The sequence below is a fragment of the Rhipicephalus sanguineus genome, chromosome 7 (assembly GCF_013339695.2).
Source record: "Rhipicephalus sanguineus isolate Rsan-2018 chromosome 7, BIME_Rsan_1.4, whole genome shotgun sequence".
Classification (NCBI taxonomy): Eukaryota; Metazoa; Arthropoda; class Arachnida; order Ixodida; family Ixodidae; genus Rhipicephalus; species Rhipicephalus sanguineus.
Window position 1 is genome coordinate 165491304 of NC_051182.1, and position 13019 is coordinate 165504322.

The following is a 13019-nucleotide window of genomic DNA, read 5'->3' on the forward strand; positions in this document are numbered from 1 at the left end:
TCTTGCGAGGCACCGAAGCCGACAGCTAGGAATCGGGAAACGAATGGCTGTTCTCGGACAGTTCCAGAGCTCTGCAAACACTTCTGTATGAAATAAATCCCGAAAGGGGGACAACCGAGTGAAGGAAACCTCTCCTTGACGCGCAGTCGATGGAAAACGACACTCTTCATGTTTTGCCGATAAACGGTTTCGATTTAAAAGGCCGTGACTGTGGACAGCTTTCTGCGGCTCGCCGATAGGAAGACCAGTACGCCTTACATGCTTATAACTCGTGTTTTATTATTCGCTTCTCCAAGCTCAGCACTTTTTTTTTCGTCCCTGCACTGACAAGCAATCTGTACCCTCTTCGATATCTGCAGGTGCAAAGTACCTCTGGGACGGACGTACTGCAGTCTTTAAGAAGCGACGGGAACGATAAACAGAGGCTCCACGTGAGAGAAGCCCAGCGAGCGCGACTTCGAACCAAGCGGCGGGCGAGCGAGCGACGCACAGCGCAGACTCGGGAACCGTGCGGCGCACCAGCAAGCAAAGCGAGCGCTAGGCCTAAAGGCGACAGAGAAAAGCGCACAGCAGCCGCGAGCAGCGCGGCTTGACGGGAAGACCGAGCCGCCACAAGACCTCCTTCCAACTACGGCGAACGATTCATGGCGACCACCCGCTTGCTGAACGGAGCCGCAGGACTCGTTCAAAACCCCGGTCTCGACATCATCGGCAAGGAGAAGTCGTCGGCGGGGACGCAGGCAGACGGCTACTACAACGGTGCCGTCTCGTACGAGGCGCTCGGCGGCATCGACCCGAAGGTGAGTCGTCTTCTCCACTGTTCTTGCTCGATCACTGCGCGATGCCTTCGGAGCAACGCTCGGCTATGCCGGGAAAGGGTGCGATATATGTCCGGCGGCGAGGCAAAATTGGAAGCCGTGTCGCTGCAACTCTCTCCTTTTCTTTTTATCAATCGCGACTGCCCGCGCGCCTATCGCCGCGTCGTCTCCGGGCAACGCGCGCGCGGACGTAGCTGCGACTGCTCGCACATTTCGCGGGTGCGTGCTGTCCGGGAAAGCCCACCTCCGCTCCCCATTCTGCGACGCCAATTGCATCGATCCTTCTTTGTCACCCCGACGTGCGCGGCCAGCGTGGGATAATAAAGAAAACGCACCTCGGTAGCCGTCACTGTCTCGAGCCTTTGTATAAGCGTTCGTCATCTGCCAGACAACGGGAGTCTGGCGTGAATGGCAGGCGGACGACGCGTAGGTTGCGGATCGTCTGTACGGGCAGACCGGACGTCGGACGGACAGACGCGCGCCAATTACGACCTCTCCGAGAGGGCTCGCGCCACTGTAGTACTCGCGCGGTGTCAAAAGCCTTTAGGCTTAGCTGCTGCTCGGCGTGGCTGCGATTACAACGCTCTGGCTTCCCAATCAGATTCGTGTATGCCCCGCGTTCGTGGTCCGCTGCAATTTCCGGTCAATTGCCCGAGGACCAAAACTCGCGAGCACCCGACGAGCGCGCGCTTGTCACACGTACGCTACGACGCTCGCGGAGCGAGCATTTTTCCTTGTGTGCGTCTTATTCCGCGCGTCTTCTTCTGCAATCATCTTCTACTACGTTGAAAAAACAAACAAAACCTCGCCTGCTGTTTAAGGCAGCACGCGACGTACGATGATCGTTACTCTTTTTTGTTTCGCGCGTTGAGCTGTCGCGCGCGTCACGATTTTCTTCTCGTCTGCGAAGCGAACATCTGCGAGCAGACGACTTTTTCCTCGCAGCACGCATCTGTCGCGCGTTTTGCCTAAAGCTCCACCTTGGAAGAAGTGAACTTATGCCGCGTGCCTGTAGTGATCTTCCGAGAGCCAGAGGCGACGTCGAAATAAATAGACGACGAAGCAGCCGGGCGTTTTCTCCCCCGTAAAATCGATCGTGAGCTTCGTGTGGCGAGGCTGCTCGGTCTTCTCTCGTCGTCCGCGTTTGTTTTGGGAGTGTCAGCGTGCGCTGCTTGCGTCACCCAGACCGCATGGCCCGCTCGCGTTTTGTTTCAATCATTGCCTCGCTGCCGCGCAGTGTGAACTAGTTCGCCTCGCATACACACATACTGAATGACGTGGTCCGTTTCGGTTCAAATGACGTCGAATACAGCTCCGTTCCAGTGCGTGCTCGCTTGCCATCAGCTGAATTTATTTCTTATTTATTTATTTATAATTTATTTTACCTATGCAATGCAGCGGTCTCGCGGTCCAAACGTGATCAGTACAATTACAAAAGAAGTAGCAATGAGAGAGCGATAACAATAAATGGTGAAGAATGTTATTTTGCAGTCTGATCACTCGTTCTTAGGAAATAAGAAAACTTAAATAGGTCAGTACGAGCAAAATATAGGGCTAGAATGTTCTGTTGGTGGTGTCGGGTGCGCCTGTTATTGAAGGGTGTCGAATACGGAAGTGGATCTAGGGCTAGTTTGTTATTCAAAAGTTGAGAAATAAATTCTAATCTAGATTTATACCTTCGTGTCTGTAATAGGGGAATGTCATCAGCTTGCATCAAGTAAATAAAATGAGGAAGCGCGACCGCGTAATTATTTATTTATTTTATTTATACTTGTTTCCACTTACACGCACATGTACAACAGAGTGGTAAGTGGAGGTGGGAGAAAAGCCGCACAAACGCGGCTTGAGGGCATGGCAAATCACTCTGTACACTCTGTACACTTTTCATTAAGCACACCGAGAAGTTTTAGCGACTACCACATACTGGTGTGGTGTATAAGGTTCCTTTCAGTCGCGGCCTCTTTATATAGGTAGGGCAGACTGGCCGCTGTGTTAATCGGCGACTGGTGGAGCATAAGAGGTCGGAGCTCGCCATCTAACCATTCTCTACAAGAAACGGGGACGGAAACAAGAGGCACACAGGACAGGCGCTCAACTTTCGACTGAGGTTTATCGAAGCAGCGTGAAAATTTATAACAGCGGACCAGCAAGGGCGATCACATTCGCGACGCAGCCATCCTGCAGTGATGCCTCTGTTTCTTCTCGCTCTCTCTCCGTGTGCTGCTTATCTCGATCTCCACAGAGAAAGAGGCCGCAGCGGCTAAGCTTGGACGAGACTTCTTGGCAGTAATGATATTACAGTAATGGACTTACTTTTTGCTGTAATGAGTAATATAATGAGTTACTTTGTGGGCTAGCAATTTAGTAATGTAATTAATTACTTCAAGCGAGTAATCTCAAGAAAATTACTCATTACTTTCCGAATTACTTCTGACTAAAATATAGAATGACCGCTGCCCTTTTAGCATAAAAAATTCGATCCCCCCCCCCCCAGAAAAAAGAAAAATGAGAGAGACAAGCTAATCCGAATGACGAACCTCAAGCGTGGGAACGAGGCACACCCACAGATTCCAACTCGAAACCTTGAACAACGTTGTTGGAAGGTCAGGGCCCTTGTCGCTCCAGATAAGAGGGGTCGACGACGTCTCTTGCCTGGAATTTTTCAACAAGAGTAATTGCGAAGTAATTTCATTACTTTTCAAAAGTAATAATGAGGTCATTACTTCTGGCCAGCTGTTTTATGTGACGTAATTTACTACATTAAAAATTTATAATAATATCTGGGGTTTAACGTCCCAAAACCACGACATGATTATGAGAGACGCCGTAGAGGGAGGCTCCGGAAATTTCGACCACCTGGGGTTTTTTAACGTGCACCTAAATGCACGTACACGGGCCTCAAACATTTTCGCCTCCATCTAAAATGCAGCCGCCGCAGTCGGGATTCGATCCCGCGACCTTCGGGTCAGCAGTCGAACACCATAACCACTAGACCACCGTGGCGGGGCTAGATTAAAAATTTCAGGACAGTAATTAGTAATGTAATCTGTTTGCTTTTTAGGAATAATTTTTCAATCTCTGGCTGGATGCGGCATTCTGTACTGCTGAGCATGTACGACGCCGAGGGTTCGATTCCCAGCCGCGACCGCTGCATTTCGACCGGGGTTAATTGAACGCAACACCTCGTAGCCGTGCCTCGGAGTCATGATCGAGGCTAACATGAGTAATTTAATTCTAGGGTTTCACGTGCAAAACCACGATGCAATTACGAGGCGCGCCGTACTCTCTGCAAAAAAGAAAGAGACATTTGAGCTTTTTTTTTTTGTGAGTCCTGGCATGTCACATGTATAATCCTCTTTTAACGGGACACTAAAGAGAAAAACGATTTTTCGCATATTAGTAAATTACTTTTTCGCGATACCAAAAACGCCCCGCTTGCTGCGAGAAGACGCTTGGTAAACGAGAAAATGCACAAAAAGAAAATGCTGGTGGCGACGCCACCTTCGTGACGTCATATATTTTGATGGCGTCTACTAGGGCCTATACACAGTTCGTAATCGGTAAAAATCGAGTACATTGCCTCCGGAGGGAGCCAGCGAATTAACACACCAAGTTTCAGGAAATTTCGTTGAGCCAATGTGGCCAAAATACGAAAAACGCTTTAAAATCCGTGAAGTTAACATTGGATATTACGGCGGGAAAGTCAAAAGTGAAACCTTTGGCATTGATTTTCCCGTTTATTAATAAACCTATGGCGGTGAAATCAACGATATTAAAGTTTCGGAGTATAGTTTATCAGTCTAAACTAATTTCACTTTAGTGTCCCTTCAAAAAAGCCCACGAACTCTATCATTACACTATCTTCGTCGTGGCGTAGACGCACGTCAAAAGCGAGCCTCTTTGAACAGAAATAGTATATAATGGCATGTCACAAAAAACAGTCTAAGGACTGTTTTCTTTTTCTTTAGAGTCTCTTGGTTAATCTTCACCACCCGCAGGGATCTTGGACCTAAACCTATAAGCACGCTAGGGTGTGCTTTGCATTTCGTCCCCATCGAAGCTATTCATTTTGGAACTGCGCGCAAAGTTACGCTATACCGCGTCTCGTATCACATAGCTCTTTCCTTTCACTTCATAACTGTCACATGACTTCATTGTACCTTCACACTTAATGACGGATGACGGCTAGCCGCAGAAGACGCTGCTAACAATGTATGACCTAATGAAATATTAATCGAAACAGGAGAAATAAACGTTTGCCGTGGACTCGAGTCGACGCTTATACTGTAGGATCGCGAAGGAAAAGAAAGGAGATTGCCGAAGCTGTGCTTGTGAAGGCTCATCAGAAACTCATTAGGCTCTTAATGCTTAAGTCAACGGAGGAGGAACAACCCTATTTCTTTCGCGACATGGCTGTATCGCAGCTGTGTAGTGTGCCATAGAGAATAGCCCAGCCTTTCAATGCACTTGTTGCCGAGTACCGAATCGAACGGAACTGAACGGAACGGAACTGAACGCATGCTTCATTTCCAGCTGTCGCTCTTCTCCGTCCTGTGCCTTTGCTCGATTAGACTACACTACTACGGTATCGCGAGTGAATATTTCTTGGACTGAAAACCATTCATTAAACATATCTTCATCAGACTGACTATGCCCTCTGCAGGGCAGAGCCCTCTCCCGTGTTCCGCCAATCAACCTGGTCCTGTGCGTGCTGCTGCGCAGAGTTCAACTTCAGGGGGGGGCGAAGCAGGGGCGTAGCCAGGGGGGTGGGGTTGGGGGTTCAACCCCCCCCCCCCGAAAATTTTCAGTTTTGCTTACGTATATATACACGCACTCATGCATACGCACACACGAACATACATAAAGTATGGTTGAAACCCCCCTCCCCCCGAAATAAATTTCTGGCTACGCCCCTGGGGCGGAGGTTCGTCGCGGCGCCCTCCCTCCCTCCCTACTGAGTCAATGTATGGGGCAGACTTTGCCCCGCCCTCCCTAAAACTTCTTAATCTCATCTGCCCACCTAACTTCCTGCTTCCCACTACCGCGCTTAGTAGATATTAATTACAAGACAATAAATTAAGGCGAAAGCCTTAGATGCCTCATCAAATGCGAAAATTGAACGTCGGCGTCCCGCGTCGGCGGCGTCAACACGAGTGGTGCAAAAAATCACCATCGCGTGATGACGTCATCATGACGTCGCAGATAGCCAAAATTTGTCACGTAATTGACGGCGCTATGACGTCATATTTCGAAGGCTTTGCTAATTGCCATCGTATTACGTGAAATCTAGACTGCTGTATTTCGTTATGATTCCTGATGAGGTCGACAGTATAAATAAATAAATTCACCAAACGCGTTCTTTCAACCACAAGGGAGTGCGATAAAAGAAAAGCAACAATCACAACAACAAAAAAAAAAAAACGAGAGGGCAAGCGCTTGTCCCGTGTTTCGTCTTCATTTGAACTGGACCAAGCAAAAGAGCGTTTGGTTTGTTGTCCGAAGCGGCGCGAAGGGGAATACACGCTCGAGAAATAAAACACAACTTGGCCGGTGAGGCGCACGATGGGCGTTTGTCCTGAAGAGCGGAGACGCGGCACCACCTCGGCGGAAGACGACCCTCCTGCACTGATTGACGTCGCTCCAGCTGTGTTTACGTATTCGTTTGGACGGCCATGAGATGATTCTTTCACTGCGAAGAAGAGGGCAGATCATTACGTCCCGCAGCACTCGGTCCAGCACGCGAACTCTCAGGGAAGGACAACGTGCTGGTAACTCTGGCTGCACTGCTCTGACGTGGCCGATCGCGTGGTGAACCGATAGTAGCTTTCTCTTTCTTTTTTCTGGCTTCAATCGAGTCGCGCCATGCTCTCCAAATTTTCTTCTTCGTCCATGAGAGATATTCTAGACCGCGGTTTTAGACATTGTCGAATTCAGCCATGTTGTCAAATTCGCCATCTTGTAGACTTTGATTGGCTTAATATGCCGTGTCGCCAATGCTGAATTTGACAACATGGCGGACAATGTTAGGAGTAGCAGCATGTGCATATGAAGTACCCAGAAAAGCTCTTATCTTTTACCCAGAGGTGGTTCAGGAGTGCAAGCCTCGATCGTGCACGGTGGCGCCCTCTGTACCCGTCCTTGCGATCGGCTTGCATCCGTCCTCGGCGTCGTCTTCGACCTCGCTCGAAACGGAAACTTGTCGAGTGCGGCGACGAGCCATGACAAACGGGCTAATGGGCGGACGTCGGTTGGGCAAGCACACAACTACCGCAGTCGCTCCTCGCGTCTTCCGCGACACCGGAAAAACACTTCAGAGCACTGAGGGTTGGAGGGACGCTAGAGGGGTTACAATTCAATCATTGTACTGATATTGCGCCGTTATTTATTTTTTGGGCGTTATTTCACAATGCGTTCGTACCAACCACCTCGGCTTTCCTTACTACTGCAGTTCATTTCTAGTTATTCGAGCCCTTTCCGCGTAAGTCCAAATTTTGACTTGTTTAACCCGGCTTTCGTAGTACCACTGGTAGCTGTGTCTGAGTGTCGTGATCGCCTGCTGGAATGGCATCTCCGAAATCATCAATGCCCCGTGGACTTGCAGTCGCTCGTTGGACTCTTTAGCGCCTGTATCGTCCCTCTTACCCGTGTCCCTGTGTGTATTTATTTATTATTAATTTTTATACGCTATTCCACAATGGGTTCATACCAAATAGCTACGTTTTCCTTACGACTGATATTGAATGAAGCCAATGTTGGCGTCATGGGCGCGGATATCCAACGTTAACAGCCGTCTAACCATCTTCAAACAATTGCTTGCTTCGATATTAAATAATTCTAGTAGAACTTTTTGCTGGTCTAGTTGGTGCATGTTTAACGAAAAGAATCAGGCGCAAAAGAGACGAACACAAGAAGTGACATGGACGAACGCCACTGACAACTCACAACTTCGTCCATGTAACTTCTTGTGTTCGTCTCTTTTGCGCCTGATTCTTTTCGTTAGATATTAAATAAAATTGAGTTTAGTGTTTCTTCAACGAAACTAGCATTATAGCCGAAACGGCTCTACAACGAAAGACTAACCAAGTGGTTTGACAATGAACGATTCCTTGCGGCGCACTTCCCGATGTGTCCACGATGGAGCGCGCACATTGCTCGTATCCTTGTCAAGAGTAGACGCTGCAAGGGAACTTCGCCACATGGCGCATAATGCCGCGCCAACTCACGGGAATTCTCCGCTAAACTCCAACGGTCGCTTACACAACCTCGATTCATTATTACAGCTGCAATGGCCAACAAAAATTTCTCGACGTGACGATACAATGCTGTATCGGCTGTGGGTCGGTGTAGCATTAATCTACTCATACACTGGAATCAAATCAAAATTTTTTCAAAATTGGCGGATTCACCCATGTGCGATAACTGTAAATGCGAAGGGACCTCTTGTGCCGCTGTCCTACATTTGACCAACATCGCCGGACTCTCCAGCGTGCCTCAGAAGACTTGTTGATTGGCCTTTTACCGAAGGAAAGGTCGTGGGGGTCTGGCCTCAAAGTTCAGTTCAGAAAGCCACACGAGCCCTCCTGCAGTTGCTGAAGGCAACGATAGGCCTGCGCAAGGTTCCCCAATAGGGCAAGGGGGGGGGGGATATGTTTCACAATGGACGAAACAAATGAAAATGAAGCGCTGACGTCCGGCCTTTGGTCCCTGACTTCCCTGGAATAAAGATCGGAAGTAAACAGTTTTAGGGGCGTAGCTCCTCTTGGTCTAACCTTGTCACGTCTCCGTTGTCCGGCGTATCTGCCGGCAGTAAACGGCAGTATCTGTCCGGTGGTGGTGGTGTGCGGCGTGACCACCCTTACTGCGCATGCGCATACCCTCTCCACTCCCCCTCACCATTCCCCCATGTCCTCTACCCTCTCCCCTTCCCCTCTCCCATAACCAGTCTTAAAAACGGAGGGGGCTTGCACAGATGAAGGCTCCCTAAAGACAATGCGCTGCGACAGTACGTGATATGTATCGCCCTCTCCTCTCCTACGCTTCCCCCTCTTTCTACCCTCTTTCTACTCACCGCTCGCGCTGCACAACCGTTCACTGACCACCCCGTATATATAGGCACTGGATTTTGACCTCCAAGGTAGTGCGTGTGTGCGATTTCTCCTGTGCGTGATTAAACAATGAAAATTCACAGCGTACATGTAAAATTAAAGTGAGCTGCAAGTCGTCATAACTCTCATCGAACCTTTAGTATAAACGCGCCCTATCTCACGCCGGTGATGATGTACTGGGCAGAATTCATGGAAGATTCACGGTTTACCGATGAACCTCCGCAGCTTCGCCCACTCATCATCATTCACTCCGTGGATATGCTGCGATTTTTTTTGGAATGCGACAATCATGGGTCATTGTCGTCAAAAACCTGCGTGGCCGCAACACTGCTCTTTAAACAATGACGCGAGACAGTTCCGCCTGAGTAAAAGTATGGGGCAGACCTTGCGCCGTGGATGCTCTGTCCCTCAATCCTGTCTGCTTTCCTCTTTAAGTCGTAGACGAGCTTTTTGTTTCGCAGTGCGGCCAGATCGCCTCTAGGGAATGCTCCGGGAGTGATGAGCCGTTCCGCAAATAGCGCGCGTTCGATCACAGCCGCTTTGGCGTCACGGTCGACCTCTGTTCGACCTTGGGATCGGCAGTGGCTCGGAGGCGTGCTCTCCTCTTCCACCTGCACGCCGATGCTCCTCGGATCGATCAATCAATGGAGCCAATTAAAGATGCACGCCGCGGCTCGCACGACTGCAGATTCCTCGAGGCGAGAGAAGTGCAACTTCCGCAAGTGATATATATATATGTGAATCGATGTTCACTCTTGAACGATGTAAACCGGATGGTCTATGTGTATCTTGTACGTGAAAAAAATGAAAATGAAGCTATGACGTGCTTCTCACAATGGTCCGGGAAGCAAGTAAGATATGGGAAGTAAACAGCCCTTGGAATGCAACATCAGGGGCCTTCGGCCACCGTTATTGTAAAAAACCTGCGTGGTTATAACCCTGGTCTTTGAACGATGACGGGACACAGTAGCGTAGCCAGGCGTTTTTTTTTTTTGGGGGGGGGGGGTGCATGAGGGTGGAGGGGATTCAGACATTCCTTATGCATGTTCGTGCGTGCGTATATATGCACATGCAAAATTGAAAAAAAAATGGGGTGTTTCAACCACCCTCCCCCCTCGTGCGCGCACCTATGGCCTTGCATCTGCAGCGGCGACGCCCCTGATATCGTTTACAAGCCCCCGGTATGTTTCGCAGCATTTTACGAGCAACGGCAGTGTCAAAATATGCGAGACGCAGACGGATCGATTACTTGAAGCGAGGAAAGGGGTCGACCGTCCGTGCTCCCAAAATGGGCTGAAATTGCTGCGATAAAGTGTATAGCGCTTCGCTGCGCTGCTCGGGCGCGGTTGTTAATAACCGCGAGCGTGTTCAGAGTTTGCACAGTTGCTCGATAAGGAAGAGCGATGCAGTCGTCGCTGACATTGAGAACGTAAGTGCAACCAGCGCTGTTCGCATTCAGCAAGTGGCGCAAGATACCACTTCGCGGTTCTCACTATATTTTGCCAGCATCACTAGTGCCAGAACTAAAGTCGACAGCGACGTGCCGCTCTACCAGTGACGCCATATGTGACGTGTGTGTTCAGTTCAGGTCACGCGACACCGAGCTCTCGACATGCAAATAAACTACTATATGCCGACTCGCAGTATTGCTTCCAACATTGGATTGACTTAAGACACAGTACTTGCAAGGGCGCCAGGGGCGTAGCCAGAAATTTTTTTCGGGGGGGGTTCAACCATACTTTATGTATGTTCGTGCGTGCGTTTGTATGTGTGCGTGTATATATACGCAAGCAAAACTGAAAAATTTCGGGGGGTTTGAACCCCCCCAACCCCCCCCTTGGCTACGCCCCTGAAGGGCGCGTAGCCAACAGTATTCAGAACTAGCCTACATTTATCATAATTGAGCCAACACTACCCACCATCTGCGAACACTAGTCAGCATTATAGGCATCATTGAGCCAACATTATAGATGACATTAGCCAGCGCTGAGGTGGTATGCCATTCGGGATTGGCTCATATATTCTTCGTCAGAAACGAGGCTTAAAAAAAGATTGTTTTTATTATTTTTTCGGACTTCGGACGCCGCCATTACAGAATGTGGCTGGAAGAGGAGGACAGTGCCATCAAAAAATTTCGTGGTCCCCCGCACTTGCCGACTGCTGCAGCCGGCCGTTTCAACCGCATTTGCGCGCTTCGACAAAACAGCTCGCGGCGTAGTACGTCACGCGATTAACATCGGGGCCAGCTATAGCGAGCGAAGGATTCGAGGCAGTGACATAACCGCGGATGCTCGGGGCGAAGAAGCAAACAGGAAATATTTTTCATGTAAAAAAAAAAAAAGCACGAAACGAAAAATCGGTCGGGCGGGGCGGCGCAACCGCGCCTGCGTGTCGCTGCTCGCGACCAAGGCGAAGCGGTGCGTGAAATGCGCGTGTGCGTACGAGCGGTGCCAACATGCTGAGCGACATGGCATCGAGGATGTGCGGCGCACGAAACGGAATCACGGAATCAAGAACAGCGGGAGAGGAGCGAAACGAGAGAGCGAAGGAATACGAAAGAGCGGGCACCTGGCGTGTAGATCGGCGACTGGAACCAGTAAATTCGATATTGGAAGGAAGGCCTTGCTCAAACGAGCGCGGCAGGGGCGTAGCGATAAATTTTTTTCGGTTGGAGGGAGGTTGACAACCGCCTCCCGGCTACACCAGTGGAACGCGGAGCTTCATATGTGGCCAATGTGGCTTCGTGTGGTACGCGCACGTCTTTTTATCGCACGAACGAACCCTTTTTCTGAAGGCAAACTTTAATTGATGTCAGTCCGGCAGTTTCTTTCGGGCGGGGCGGAGGGAGAGGGAAAAGAAAATGTATAACAACTCCATATTTTTGCTTAAATGTGTTTCTGAGCTGAGCAGAGTGCCGCTAAGTTCGCTATCTGCATAGGCTGGAGGATGGTGTTGAAACTCTCCTCGCGCGTTTTTCTTATAAATGGTTTGCACTGACGTCATGACAACCATGTTGGGGCAGTGCTACAGTGGGAAGCTGCCTATATCTGACGCCACGTGCAAAGCATCTATACACGTTTTTTTTTTTATTTGAAGGAGCTGCATTTTTGGAAAAATAAATTTTGCAATGGCTGTCCAGGCGCGAGTCCGCACTAACTTGCCCATATGCCATTCATTCGGCGAATTTGTATTTATAGCAGTATACAGTATATTGCTGCAGTATACGAAGCCGGGCCTACGCAATAAATCTCTCTTACTAAAAGGCAGCTTTATAAGTGAGCAGGAAATATCGACAGTAACGATCTTTCCGTTGCACAGGAGCACACTGCAAAGACGCAATGCAAATGTGTTCTGTCTTTTAGTAGTGCTCGCGGTTGGTCTAGATGGTATACCAGTAGAGTAGGAACAGTAAACTTGGCGCCAAAAACATGACCACGCAGGAACACAAGAAACACAAAGATAGGAGAGCGCCCGTCCTGTCTATGTGTTCCTGCGTGGTCGCGTTTTTGGCGCCAAGTTTACTGTTCATGCTGAACGTGTTCTGTATCTTTACGTACGCATTCCCTTCCAGCGTGATACAGGGCGGCGCCTATGCGTCATGGAAAGCCGCGGCGGCTTGTTCATTACTTATGCAGCGTTAATTACTCAAATACACGCTTTTCGTCGAAGGGTCATCGAACTTCACGTCCGACCACGCCCAAATAAAATAGGATAAAGAGGAAGCCATGCGTAGCTATCGCGGAATGAGACTACTCTGCACTCAGACACCTTGCCCTATCTACACTCGAATAATAAAAAAAGAGAATGTGTTGCACGTTTCGGTACATCCTGACATGCAATGACTCTCCTTAAGGAGACATGTTGACTCTCTTTTGGGTGCCACGACACTCCGACGAGAGTGTAATGGTCTCCAAAGAGAGTTCTCTTTAAAAAGAGTCACATACGTGGCAAGTCAGAACTCACGAAAAAGGGGCAAAGTGTTTTTTTTTTTTAGAGTGTACGGCACGCTGTGCTTGTTGTTCAATCTGAAGTTGACAAGCGAATAAAATGAAGTGTGGTATAGCTTTGTTTTAACAAACTGGTTTAGTCTGAATGT

At 49.2% G+C, this 13019-nt stretch overlaps 1 protein-coding gene across 1 annotated transcript in view; it reads left to right on the forward strand.

Moving 5' to 3' along the window:
* Nucleotides 1-242: 242 nt before the first annotated feature.
* Nucleotides 243-13019, forward strand: part of LOC119400482 (RNA binding protein fox-1 homolog 1-like) — a 412311-nt gene continuing 399534 nt past the window's right edge. Inside the window, 1 exon segment of the mRNA XM_037667541.2 lies at nt 243-800. Within this exon segment, the coding sequence (XP_037523469.1) occupies nt 645-800 (156 nt within the window). The 5' untranslated portion in view covers nt 243-644.